At 40.2% G+C, this 13,072-nt stretch overlaps 4 gene segments (V, D, J or C); 2 read left to right on the top strand and 2 right to left on the bottom strand.

The window, feature by feature from the left end:
• The first annotated feature begins 621 nt into the window (after nucleotides 1–621).
• LOC125019620 lies at nucleotides 622–2,285 on the top strand. The segment is given in 2 exon segments: nucleotides 622–788; nucleotides 995–2,285. Coding segments are annotated over 2 exon segments (360 nt in total).
• A 930-nt stretch (nucleotides 2,286–3,215) lies between these two features.
• On the top strand, nucleotides 3,216–3,704 carry LOC125020310. The segment is given in 2 exon segments: nucleotides 3,216–3,268; nucleotides 3,376–3,704. Coding segments are annotated over 2 exon segments (381 nt in total).
• A 2,353-nt stretch (nucleotides 3,705–6,057) lies between these two features.
• On the bottom strand, nucleotides 6,058–7,767 carry LOC125019614. The segment is given in 2 exon segments: nucleotides 6,058–6,538; nucleotides 7,617–7,767. Coding segments are annotated over 2 exon segments (465 nt in total).
• Nucleotides 7,768–10,364: 2,597 nt separating this feature from the next.
• Nucleotides 10,365–12,126, bottom strand: LOC125019617. The segment is given in 2 exon segments: nucleotides 10,365–10,845; nucleotides 11,916–12,126. Coding segments are annotated over 2 exon segments (465 nt in total).
• Nucleotides 12,127–13,072: the final 946 nt, after the last annotated feature.

The raw sequence follows: 13,072 nt of genomic DNA, 5'->3' as shown, positions 1-13,072 counted from the left end.
AAAGTATGTGTTATCATTGACAGTAGCAGATGTCTCTACTCATTATTAGTCTCTAATAGACAATTAGTTCAGATCATCTTTCACTTTTTCACATCACTTCATCATTGTAATGAAGTAAAACCTTAAAGAGTCAGAATATTTCAGTAATTATTAAAGAATGAAAACGTAAATTTATGAAGAAAAACTGAAAGTTATGAAATGAAACCTAAATTTATAGTTATTAAGTTTCTCCAAAATGAGAATTACATCTGAAGTCAAGGTGGAGTTTATTTTCTCACTCATATTTAACTGTCATTAAGAGATAAATCAATGATGACCTTTGACCTCAGCTTCATGCTGGATCACAGTTTTCTGTCTTAAATCCCATCAAAAGTAAAAATGTAGACACAGATCAACATCATAAATGTTTGTGATCAATAATCATTCACTCATTAATATTAATTTCAATAAGAATGATCACAAAGAGAATCTTCCAGAACCAAGCTGTCCACAAGTCACTGGATCAGTTTCCTAGCAGACCATCAATATCCTCCACATGTCATGATGTGAATATGTAAATATGTGGAGTATTAACAGTGAGAGGGAAACAGCATGATGTCATGTGTTGTCCAGCTGCAGCTGACTGACTCTGTGTGTTTGCATATGTGTCCTGCCTCTCTGCTCCCAGCCGTTAAGAGGCCAGTGTTGATCAGTGGCTGTCCAGGCCTTTCACAGCCACTGACACGCCGGCAGCACAATGATGATGTCACTGACTCTACTGCTGGCCACCCTGGGGCTCCTTGTTCAGGGTGAGACTCTCTGCTGAAAACTTTGCTGCTTCAGGATGCAACCAGGTTGAGCACAATGATGGAGAAACACTGAAGAAAGCAGCATTCATCTTCTTCCATCTATTCTCCATCTTCAACAAATCATCCTCTTCTGTTTGGATCTTCATCATCTTTCTCCAAGCTGGATTTGTCTCAATAACTCTTCTCCTCTTTTTCATCTTTTCCAGGTTCATCAGGAGAAATCATCCTGACTCAGTCTCCTGGATCTCAGTCTGTTCTTCCAGGACAGTCTGTCTCCATCACATGTAGATCCAGTTTAAGTATCAGTAACGACCTCCACTGGTACCTTCAGAAACCCGGAGAAGCTCCTAAACTTTTTGTTTATTATGCTACAAACCGTCAGTCTGGAGTTTCTGATCGTTTCAGTGGAAGTTATTCTGGATCTGTCTTTACTTTGACCATCAGTAGAGTTCAGACTGAAGATTCAGGAGTTTATTATTGTCAGCAGAGTAACAGCTTCCCGTTCACACAGTGAAAAACCGTCGTACAAAAACCTCCCTCAGCTGAAGAGGAACTGATCAACAGCTGCACTGAAACCAAACCAACAGAGGTTTGACAAATACAAATATGAATCATGAAATGACACAAATGCTGATGATATTTTAATTTAAATCACGATCATATTAAGTCTAGTTTAAGACATAGCTTTTTTAGATCTATTTTTTGTTCTTCACCACAAGTGAAGTAATTGTAGTGAGATAACCCAATGTGCAATATGCTACTGTTTACATTTAGATTTCTTTTTGATTTTTTCTTACTTTTACCAAGTGTTTATGTTTAAAAGAATGATAGCTCTGCTATTTAGAACATGGACCTTTTATTTATGTTTTCATTTTAAAAAAGACTGACTCAGGAGCACAATCATTTCACTTCACGTATACTTGTTGTATGTGTACGTGTACAAAGGACCAGATACCGGTACTGCTGATGGGTGGAGGATCTTCTACAGCCCTGTCCAGCTCTCTTAGAGTAACTGTCTGTCTCCTGGAATCTCCTCCATGCTCTTGAGACTGTGCTGGGACACATCAAACCTTCAGAAAACTTTCACACTGACTCTTGTTTCTCTCTTGCTTTGCTGAAAAAAAAAAAAAAACTTGAATTCAATTTGAATTTATCATCTTTCACATCACTTTCACATCCCACGTTTTCCAATAAAACTGCTTTTGATGCAAATGTCTGATGTTTAAAAATAATGTGCTACAGTCGCAGGACAGTTGGAGACAGGTGCAGCCAGCTGCTCAGGAACAGAAAGGTGGGTTGGACGGGCAGCACTGTGAAGGTCCAGGTATGGGCGTTGTGGGGACAAGAACAGAGGCGGATGGCCGCCCTCATGACAGGAACATGAGCAGGGACAGGGGCTGGAGCGGTGGTCACTCTCGTGGTGGAGACAGGTGCCGGTGGCCAGCTAGCTGAGGACATGCGACTAGGTGATAGGCAGACCAGCCCGTCTGCAGCAGCCTGCCAGCAGGTCTGCCTCCAATGGAAACCACAAGGTCCCTTATGGCAAAACAAGTGTCCTCAAAAGGAGCTGAAACTTTCTTGTGCACCAGGGTTTGTATTCGAGTATAAGTTCAGTGTTATTTGAAATGAATCGCCTTATTTTCTTGGGCGCTTCTTCATAAGAAAGTCTGCTAGGTCCTTTAGTGGTCGCAACGTTCTGTCAAGGAATTGTAGGATTTAAAGGGAGGACCCAAGTGCAGGACAAATGATGAGGCAGGGGATTCAGGAAAACGGTTGTTCTTTTAATAATAAACAAAAATCAAACAGAAGGTGCTGGGGACAGCCAGGCAAATCCAAAGACAAAAATGAACTGAAGAAACATGGCTCGAAAATCCACAACACAGAAACATGGCAAGGAAACAACAGAGGATGAGAACAAGACCAGGAGACAACACAAGAAGGAACACATCGACCTGACAGTGAACGAAAGGACAAGACACGAGTGAAACTAAAGAGGGCAATCACACCAGGAGAAACCAATAAGCAATCAAGGACACATGATGTGTTCTTGATTGCTTATTGAATGAATGGATCAATTTATCTCTCTCCAAACAATATGACTAGGGCAAACCTGAGGAGAGGAATTAAAGCTACAGAGGAGCATTTTAAAAAATGTGTAGGACAATTTGACACATAACAACCCACAGAGTATATGACAGAGAACACAACAAGATCAGCAACAACAAGAGAAGAGAGCTGATACTATGGTTCACACCAAAAAAGTCCCTGTTGGAGTGACTCAGAGCATTTCCATAGAGAGTGACTTTGCATCAGCAGCACCATGCTCCAGTGCTCTGGGAGAGTTTATAGTCCTGAGAGTTGAAGACTGGATGACTGACAGCTGTCCTTCATGACAACACAAGCCACAGAAATCCTCCTCATCAAAAACATGACTTTGATCTGCATCCTCATCTGGACTCTCCTCTGCTGCTGCTTCACAGGTAAAGTTCAGAGAATCAAACTCCTCTCCTCTATCAACATCCGTCCCTCTGAAATGAAGCCCACAAAACCATCAAGCTGCTTTATGTTTTTGTTTCTGTATCCTCAGAGTCCAGAGGCCAGGTCACAGTGACTCAGCCTGGATCAGTGACCTCTGGTCTGGGAGGAACCGTCACCATCAGTTGTAGAACCAGCCAGAATGTTTATGTTGACAGCAACCAGTATTTAGCCTGGTATCAACAGAGAGATGGAGGAGTTCCTAAACTTCTCATTTACTATATTAGCACTAGAGCATCAGGGATTCCAGGTCGTTTTTCAGGCAGTGGATCAAACTCTGACTTCACTCTGACCATCAGTGGAGTCCAGGCTGAAGATGCAGCAGTTTATTACTGTCAAAGTCTCCACTATCCCAACAGTCAGTGGGTGTTCACACAGTGAAAAAGCGTCGTACAAAAACCTCCCTTAGTCAGACTGAACAGAAACTGAAGTGACTGCTGCAGCTGGAAGCTACTGCAAAGACTGATACAATTCACTGAACACACAAACCAGATGTTGGTTAAAAAGTTCATACAGACCATACACTGCATTATTAATGACAAATTTTATTGTATTTAATATATTTATTATCTGTCAAATATAAAATAATTAATCATGTTTATCAGACATTACAGGCTTATTGAAGCCTGATAGTTCTATCTCAGGCCTCATTCACAATATCATAAAATCAACTTGTATGCTGATGATGTTGTGTTATACTTCACAAAACCTTCATCTTCCCATTAGTCAGTTTCAAAGTTAAAGAAGACTTTCTGACTCTCTCCTACTTTATACATCCTATTTAACTATGACAGTTCATGTGAAAAGCATTGTGATGACATTTAACCTCAGCTTCATGCTGGATCAGAGCTTTTACTCTTGAATCCCATCAAAAGTAAAACTGGAGGCACAGATCAACATCATACTGTAAATATTTGTAAACAATAATCATTCAATCATTAATTTCAATCATAAAACGATCAAAGAAATACAAACATGTGTATTTTTTCTTTTCAGAATGCTCTAGTTATTGTTACATAACAAAACTACAATTATGAAGAAAAACTCGAAGTTATCAAGTTCCTTCAAGTTAAAATAAAACCTCATTTATCAATTATTATATGTATTGGAGATACTACTTAATACTGCAGAGACTGATACAGTTCACTGAACACTAACACATTAATTCTCCAGTTCTTTATTCCAACTGTTGAAACTAATTCCTACTTCACATTAAATCTTTTTCTAAACACAACCAGATCACCACATGTTAAAAATGAAACATCACTTATATATTGATGAGCAGTCAGAATGTTTATGTTGAAAGCTCCTACCAGTATTTATCCTGGTACCAACAGAGAGATGGAGGAGTTCCTAAACTTCTCATTAAATATACTAACACTAGAGAATCAGGGATTCCAGGTCGTTTTTCAGGCAGTGGATCAAACTCTGACTTCACTCTGACCATCAGTGGAGTCCAGACTGAAGATGCAGCAGTTTATTACTGTCAGAGTTATCACTACATCAACAGTCAGTGGGTGTTCACACAGTGAAAAGGCGTCGTACAAAAACCTCCCTCAGTCAGACTGAACAGAAACTGAAGTGACTGTTGCAGCTGGAAGCTACTGCAGAGACTGATACAGTTCACTGAACACACAAACCAGACGTTGGTTAAAAACTTGATGAAGATCATAGACTCCTATTTATACATTTTATTTAACAGTGACAGTTAAAAAGAAAAACATCTAAAATACGTTTATTCATTAATTGTCAAAGTGTTTGTTGTCATGGACAGTAGCAGATATCTCTACTCATTATTAGTCTCTAATAGACAATCAGTTCAGATCAGCTTTCAGTTTATCACATCACTTCATCATTGTAATGAAGTAAAACCTTAAAGAGTCAGAATGTTTCAGTCATTATTAAAGAAGGAAAACGTAAATTTATAGAGAAAAACTGAAAGTTATCAAATGAAACCTTAATTTATAGTTATTAAAATTATCCAAAATGAGAAGCAAAATGCACATTCAGTGAACACATGAACACATGAACACATGAGACAGTCTGGAAACTGAATGTGGCTGATATACGCACTCCCTGTCCAGTTCATTAGGTACCAGTGAAGCCATTCTGATCTAAATTATGTTGAATTATTGTAGAAACAGTAACACAAAGGTGGTGATTGACCTGGATGGTCATTGTGATGCTATTAATCTGGATCGAATTGAAAGTGTTTCTGTTAATTAGCTAAGCCCACTAACTACAGTGTCAAAATATTAGGAACACGTGTCAGTTCAATAGTTGTACAAAATGAAAACACAGTTGAATCAACATCTCAGTCATTAGAAACTAAAGCTGAACAACACAACCTTCATGGAGACTAGATTTAGAGCAGGACTGATGTCACTAGTGTACCTAATGAAATGGCCAGGGAGGTTCTACTAGTGAGTTAATGAATGAAACAGTGAGATGACTGGATGATTTATCATGAGGTGTTCACAAAGGTTTATTATTCCAGGAAGATCTGCTCTGACTGGATCAGAAACCTTTTAGAGACATGAGACGTTCAGATTGATTGAGACTAGAACATATGGACGTTGACTTTGTTTCACTGAGTTATCAACAGGATTCTGGATAGAGATAGAAATTATGGAACCTTACACTTCCTTTACTCAGTCACAAACTGTTTGATCATCTCAGTTTTTCTCCTCATCACTGAGAGAAAATGATTGAAAAGAGTCGACATGAGAAGAAGTGAGTTGATGAGCAGATCTTTATTATTTAGAAGCAGTGAAACAACATTGAAACACAGCAAAAAGCCAGTAATTCCTGTTATTGGAAGATGTGAAAGAAAAGCCAGAGAGCAGAGAGAGAGTGAAAGCAGTGTGAGAGTCCCAGTGAGTCAGGTCAGGACTGGGAACACTGGTCTCTCCTCAGTGTCTCTGAGAGCGGAGTCTGGGAGCCCTGGCTGGCCTCACAGGTCACAGAGACCACCTTCCTCCACTGGTCTGCAGGGAGCCTCAGGGTGCTGCTCCAGCTGTAGTGGCCGTCCTTCTGCAGCACCCCAGGGCTCCTGCTCTGCTCCCCGTTGCTGATGCTGCTGCTGCCGTCCACCTTCCAGGACAGACTCCAGTCTGAGGGGAAGCCCTTGTTGGCCAGGCACATGAGCGTGGCCTTCCCCTGGTCCAGCTCCTCCACGGAGGGAGGCAGCACCGTCAGGGAGGGACGGACATCACCTAGGAGGACAGGGAGCACACAGCTGTCAATCAAACTGCAGACACTTGGACATCTTTACTGTGAGAGAGTTGGACAAGTTTCTGTCAGATGCTTTTTCTGCTCCACCACTCATTCACTCACACATTGTTTCACTTCCCTTTCAGAAAGCTCTCATGCATATCAGCAAGGAGACAATCATCATCCACTTTGACCTGAAATATGTCCAACTACACTGGAAACTAAACAAGCACATGTCTCAACATTTCCAAGAAAACTTTGGCTTCAACATCATCAACAAGTCAACCATACACGACTTTAAAGGATTTAGTGGAAACAAGCAGAGAAAAGCAGCTCACTGCCACAAAATGATCTTCATGATTTAACAAACTGTCGACATGATTTCAAAGTCAACGTGAAATAAAAAGACATTTACAAATCCCCATCTTTATCTTCACTCTGTCCAGTTTGACTTGAAGAAAGTCAGATTGAATCCATCCTAACAACAGTTATTTTGATGTCACATTACAAAACTGATCATAGGAGGAATTTAACTTAAATCCTTTCTACACTTCAAGCTTTGAAATTTCACTTTGACACAAACGTGAAAATCAAATGTGATCAAAGCTGATCTGAGTTAGCCTCCATGAGGACAGAGAAACACATCAAGACTAAAACAAGATGAATCTACAATCTAGTATTTAGTATTAAATACAGTAGAAACTTACTTCCAAGCTGCAGTCTGGTTCCTCCACCGAACGTCAACCACAGTGATACAAACTCATTGAGGCGCCGTACAAAAACCTCTGACTGTAGAGAGACACGGCTCTCTGACTCTGTCAGACTGAACTAAACCTACGAGCCCTCAAAATTCAACTTCACCATTAACACCACAAAGAAGGATTGATCCTCTAAACCACACTAATGTTTTAGATTCATTGATATGAGTCTGAAATATCTGAAGTCAACTTTGTCTCTTGTTGCAGAAATATAAATATAAAAATATTATGTGGAAAGATGTTTAGTTTTCCTGAATAAAAAGTCAAGAAAATAAAAAGAGAGAATAACTCCAAAAATAAAACAGATTTAAGTTTGACTTACTTCCAACTTCCAGTCTGGTTCCTCCACCGAACGTCAACCACAGTGATACAAACTCATTGAGGCGCTGTACAAAAACCTCTGACTGTAGAGAGACACGGCTCTCTGACTCTGAAACAAACAAACTCAATAAACTCATTGTCAGATCACACAGTTCATGACATTAGTGGTTAAAGTGTTGAAAACAGATTCACATCATTTGGATTGTTTTATTTATCATGAACGTTAATTAATACAATCATTATGATCATATTGTTAAGTTAAATAAATAATAATATTTAATAGAAAAGGTCTTTATTAAATCCTCTCAATTTAAATAAGTATCAAACACATGTCTATCTGAGATCATAATAAATCTAATGATTAAAATACTAATTTAATTTAACTCCAGGTGTTACGCTGACATCTGTATGAAGAGAATTATTAAAAATATATGATTTATTTCAGTCGACCTCAAGTCACAGATAAACTAATGAACACTGACACATTTCTGATCAATATCCAAGAATGAAGTGATTGATTCATTGATCAACATCATGATCAGAGTGATCCAAGTCCCTATTGGAGTCACTCTGAGCATTTCCATAGAGAGTGACTTTGCATCAGCAGCACCATGCTCCAGTGCTCTGGGAGAGTTTATAGTCCTGAGAGTTGAAGACTGGATGACTGACAGCTGTCCTTCATGACAACAGAAGCCACAGAAATCCTCCTCATCAAAAACATGACTTTGATCTGCGTCCTCATCTGGACTCTCCTCTGCTGCTGCTTCACAGGTAAAATCCAGAGAATCAAACTCCTCTCCTCTATCAACATCCGTCCCTCCGAAATGAAGCCCACAAAACCATCAAGCTGCTTTATGTTTTTGTCTCTGTATTCTCAGAGTCCAGAGGCCAGGTCACAGTGACTCAGCCTGGATCAGTGACCTCTGGTCTGGGAGGAACCGTCATCATCAACTGTTGAACCAGCCAGAATGTTTATTAGAGCACCTACCACTATTTTGCCTGGTACCAACAGAGAGATGGAGGAGTTCCTAAACTGCTGATTTCCTGGTCAACTTATAGAGCATCAGGGATTCCAGATCGTTTTTCAGGCAGTGGATCAAACTCTGACTTCACTCTGACCATCAGTGGAGTCCAGACTGAAGATGCAGCAGTTTATTACTGTCAGAGTTTTCACTATCCCAACAGTCAGGTTGTGTTCACACAGTGAAAAAGCGTCGTACAAAAACCTCCCTCAGTCAGACTGAACAGAAACTGAAGTGACTGTTGCAGCTGGAAGCTACTGCAGAGACTGATACAGTTCACTGAACACACAAACCAGACGTTGGTTAAAAACTTCATACACTGCATTTTTTCAAGATAGAACTTATTGTTTATTTTAAAATAAGTGATTTAAAATATTTCCTCGAAATAGACGAATGGTTTTTCTTATAAAATGTTCAGAGGCTCATTGTTCCATCATCTACTCTGACTGGATCAGAAACATTTTAGATCAGAGGTCTTCAACATTTTTCAGGTCAAGAACCCAAACTGATGAGAGATTAAGTAGAGACCTCCTACCTACTATATGTGTTCTATATTAAAACAACAAAAGGTGCTGCAATCAAGGCATCTACATCCAAAAAACACAAAACGTAGATACCTGAGTAGGGAAAAAGACTAGGAGACAAACACCACAGGAACATGAGGCATAGAAGTAACACAAGACAGAAACATCGCCAGGAAACAACACAATGACGCAACAAAGAACAAAGGGAAGGCAGGACTATGAATACACACAGGGGCAGAGGGATGAGGTGAGACAGATCAGGACAATCACACGGGGAGAAACCAACGAGTAGTCAAGGACACATGAGGAAACACAACAGACAGGAAATCAAGAAACTCAAAACATGACACAGAGACACACAATCATGACACTAGTGCTATTTATAAATATATGTTGTCATCATTTTGCATTTAGTATTAGCTATTCAGTTGATACAGGTTCAAATTTCAGACGTGCAACAGTAGGGAGGCTGTGCAACTGCCATAAACATATGTACCTTCACCTTTTAACAGCTAAATGTAGCAGAGACAAAGAATGACAGAAACATTTAGGCCTCAGTAGTTGGCTGATGGGAGCGAGCTGCACTGTTAGCTTCTCTTCTCTGTGTCTGGATCACATCTGGGGACTGAACAGACTCTTGGCCAAATGCAGGGAACATGACAGAATCAGGGTTTAATATGCAGCCTCCTGATTGGATCAGCAATGACAGGGGCGGGGCCTACTGTGTGCAGGAGGCTTAGATTGACAGGTCTACTGTGGCGCTCTGTGTAAAACGGTGACTGTTGAAGTGAAGTGCTGACTGAAAGACCACCTCCGTTTATCCTGTCACTAAAATATTTATGATTCATGTTGATGTGGATTTAAACTCATTTAATTTTGTGGGAAATTAATAAAAATATATGAAAAACTTCTAATCACCAAAAGATTCTGTGACTCGCCTACAGTACCCCTGCAGACCTCCTAGGGATCACGGACCCCCTGTTGAAGACCTATGATTTAGAGTCATGAGACGTTCAGATTGATAGAGACTAAAACATCTGGACGCTGACTTTGTTTCACTGAGTTTATCAACAGGATTCTGGATAGAGATAGAAATGATGGAACCTTACACTTCCTTTACTCAGTCACAAACTGTTTGATCATCTCAGTTTCTCTCCTCATCACTCAGAGAAAATGATTGAAAAGAGTCGACATGAGAAGAAGTGAGTTGATGAGCAGATCTTTATTATTTAGAAGCAGTGAAACAACATTGAAACACAGCAAGAAGCCAGTAAATCCTGTTATTGGAAGATGTGAAAGAAAAGCCAGAGAGCAGAGAGAGAGTGAAAGCAGTGTGAGAGTCCCAGTGAGTCAGGTCAGGACTGGGAACACTGGTCTCTCCTCAGTGTCTCTGAGAGCGGAGTCTGGGAGCCCTGGCTGGCCTCACAGGTCACAGAGACCACCTTCCTCCACTGGTCTGCAGGGAGCCTCAGGGTGCTGCTCCAGCTGTAGTGGCCGTCCTTCTGCAGCACCCCGGGGCTCCTGCTCTGCTCCCCGTTGCTGATGCTGCTGCTGCCGTCCACCTTCCAGGACAGACTCCAGTCTGAGGGGAAGCCCTTGTTGGCCAGGCACATGAGCGTGGCCTTCCCCTGGTCCAGCTCCTCCACGGAGGGAGGCAGCACTGTCAGGGAGGGACGGACATCACCTAGGAGGACAGGGAGCACACAGCTGTCAATCAAACAGCAGACACTTGGACATCTTTACTGTGAGAGAGTTGGACAAGTTTCTGTCAGATGCTTTTTCTGCTCCACCACTCATTCACTCACACATTGTTTCACTTCCCTTTCACAAAGCTCTCATGCATATCAGCACAGAGACAATCATCATCCACTTTGACCTGAAATATGTCCAACTACACTGGAAACTAAACAAGCACATGTCTCAACATTTCCAAGAAAACTTTGGCCTCAACATCATCAACATGTCAACCATACATGACTTTAAAGGATTTAGTGGAAACAAGCAGCTCACTGCCACAAAATGATCTTCATGATTTAACAAACTGTCATGATGACATGATTTCAAAGTCAACGTGAAATAAAAATACATTTACAAATCCCCATCTTTATCTTCACTCTGTCCAGTTTGACTTGAAGAAAGTCAGACTGAATCCATCCTAACAACAGTTATTTTGATGTCACATTAGAAATTGATCATAGGAGAAATCAACTTTCATCCTTTCTACACTTCAAGCTTTGAAATTTCACTTTGACACAAACGTGAAAATCAAATGTGATCAAAGCTGATCTGAGTTAACCTCCATGAGGAGAGAGAAACACATCAAGACTAAAACAAGATGAATCTACAACCTAGTATTTAGTATTAAATACAGTAGAAACTTACTTCCAATTTCCAGTCTGGTTCCTCCACCGAACGTGTACCACAGTGATACAAAGTCATTGAGGCGCCGTACAAAAACCTCTGTCTGTAGAGAGACATGGCTCTCTGACTCTGTCAGACTGAACTAAACCTACAAGCCCTCAAAATTCAACTTTACCATTAAATACACAAAGAAGGATTTATCCTCTGAACCACACTAATGTTTTACATTCATTGATATGAGTTTGAAATATCTGATGTCAAATTTGTCACTTGTTCAGAAATAGAAATACAAAAATATGACATGGAAAGATGTTTAGTTTTCCTGAATAAAAAGTCAAGGAAATAAAAAGAGAGAATAACTCCTAAAATAAAACAGATTTAAGTTTGACTTACTTCCAATTTCCAGTCTGGTTCCTCCACCGAACGTGTACCACAGTGATACAAACTCATTGAGGCGCCGTACAAAAACCTCTGACTGTAGAGAGACACGGCTCTCTGACTCTGAAACAAACAAACTCAATAAACTCATTGTCAGATCACACAGTTCATGACATTAGTGGTTAAAGTGTTGAAAACAGATTCACATCTTTTGGATTATTTTATTTATTATGAAAGTTGATGAATACAATCACTATTATCAAATTGTTAAGTTAAATAAATAATAATATTTAATAGAAAAGGACTTTATTAAATCCTTTCAATTTAAATAAGTATCAAACACATGTCTATCTGAGATCATAATAAATCTAATGATTAAAATAATAATTTAATTTAACTCCAAGTGTTACGTTGACATCTGTATAAAGAGAATTAATAAAAATATATGAATTATTTCAGTCGACCTCAAGTCACAGACAAACAAATGAACACTGACACATTTCTGATCAATATCCAAGAATGAAGTGATTGATCCATTGATCAACGTCATGATCAGAGTGATCCAAGTGCCTGTTGGAGTCACTCAGAGCATTTCCATAGAGAGTGACTTTGCATCAGCAGCACCATGCTCCAGTGCTCTGGGAGAGTTTATAGTCCTGAGAGTTGAAGACTGGATGACTGACAGCTGTCCTTCATGACAACAGAAGCCACAGAAATCCTCCTCATCAAAAACATGACTTTGATCTGCGTCCTCATCTGGACTCTCCTCTGCTGCTGCTTCACAGGTAAAGTCCAGAGAATCAAACTCCTCTCCTCTATCAACATCCGTCCCTCTGAAATGAAGCCCACAAAACCATCAAGCTGCTTTATGTTTTTATCTCTGTATCCTCAGAGTCCAGAGGCCAGGTCACAGTGACTCAGCCTGGATCAGTGAGTTCTTGTCTGGGAGGAATCGTCACCATTAACTGTAGGATCAGTCAGGATGTTAATTTTTGGAGCAACTACCACCTCTTAGCCTGGTACCAACAGAGAGTTGGAGGAGTTCCTAAACTGCTGATTACTCGGATTACTTGGAGAATCAGGGATACCAGTTCGTTTTTCAGGCAGTGGATCAAACTCTGGTTTCACTCTGACCATCAGTGGAGTCCAGACTGAAGATGCAGCAGTTTATT

Source organism: Mugil cephalus, chromosome 14 (genome assembly GCF_022458985.1).
Source record: "Mugil cephalus isolate CIBA_MC_2020 chromosome 14, CIBA_Mcephalus_1.1, whole genome shotgun sequence".
NCBI lineage: Eukaryota > Metazoa > Chordata > Actinopteri > Mugiliformes > Mugilidae > Mugil > Mugil cephalus.
The sequence above is the reverse complement of the archived record's forward strand: the minus strand, read 5'-3'. Positions and strand labels throughout refer to the sequence as shown.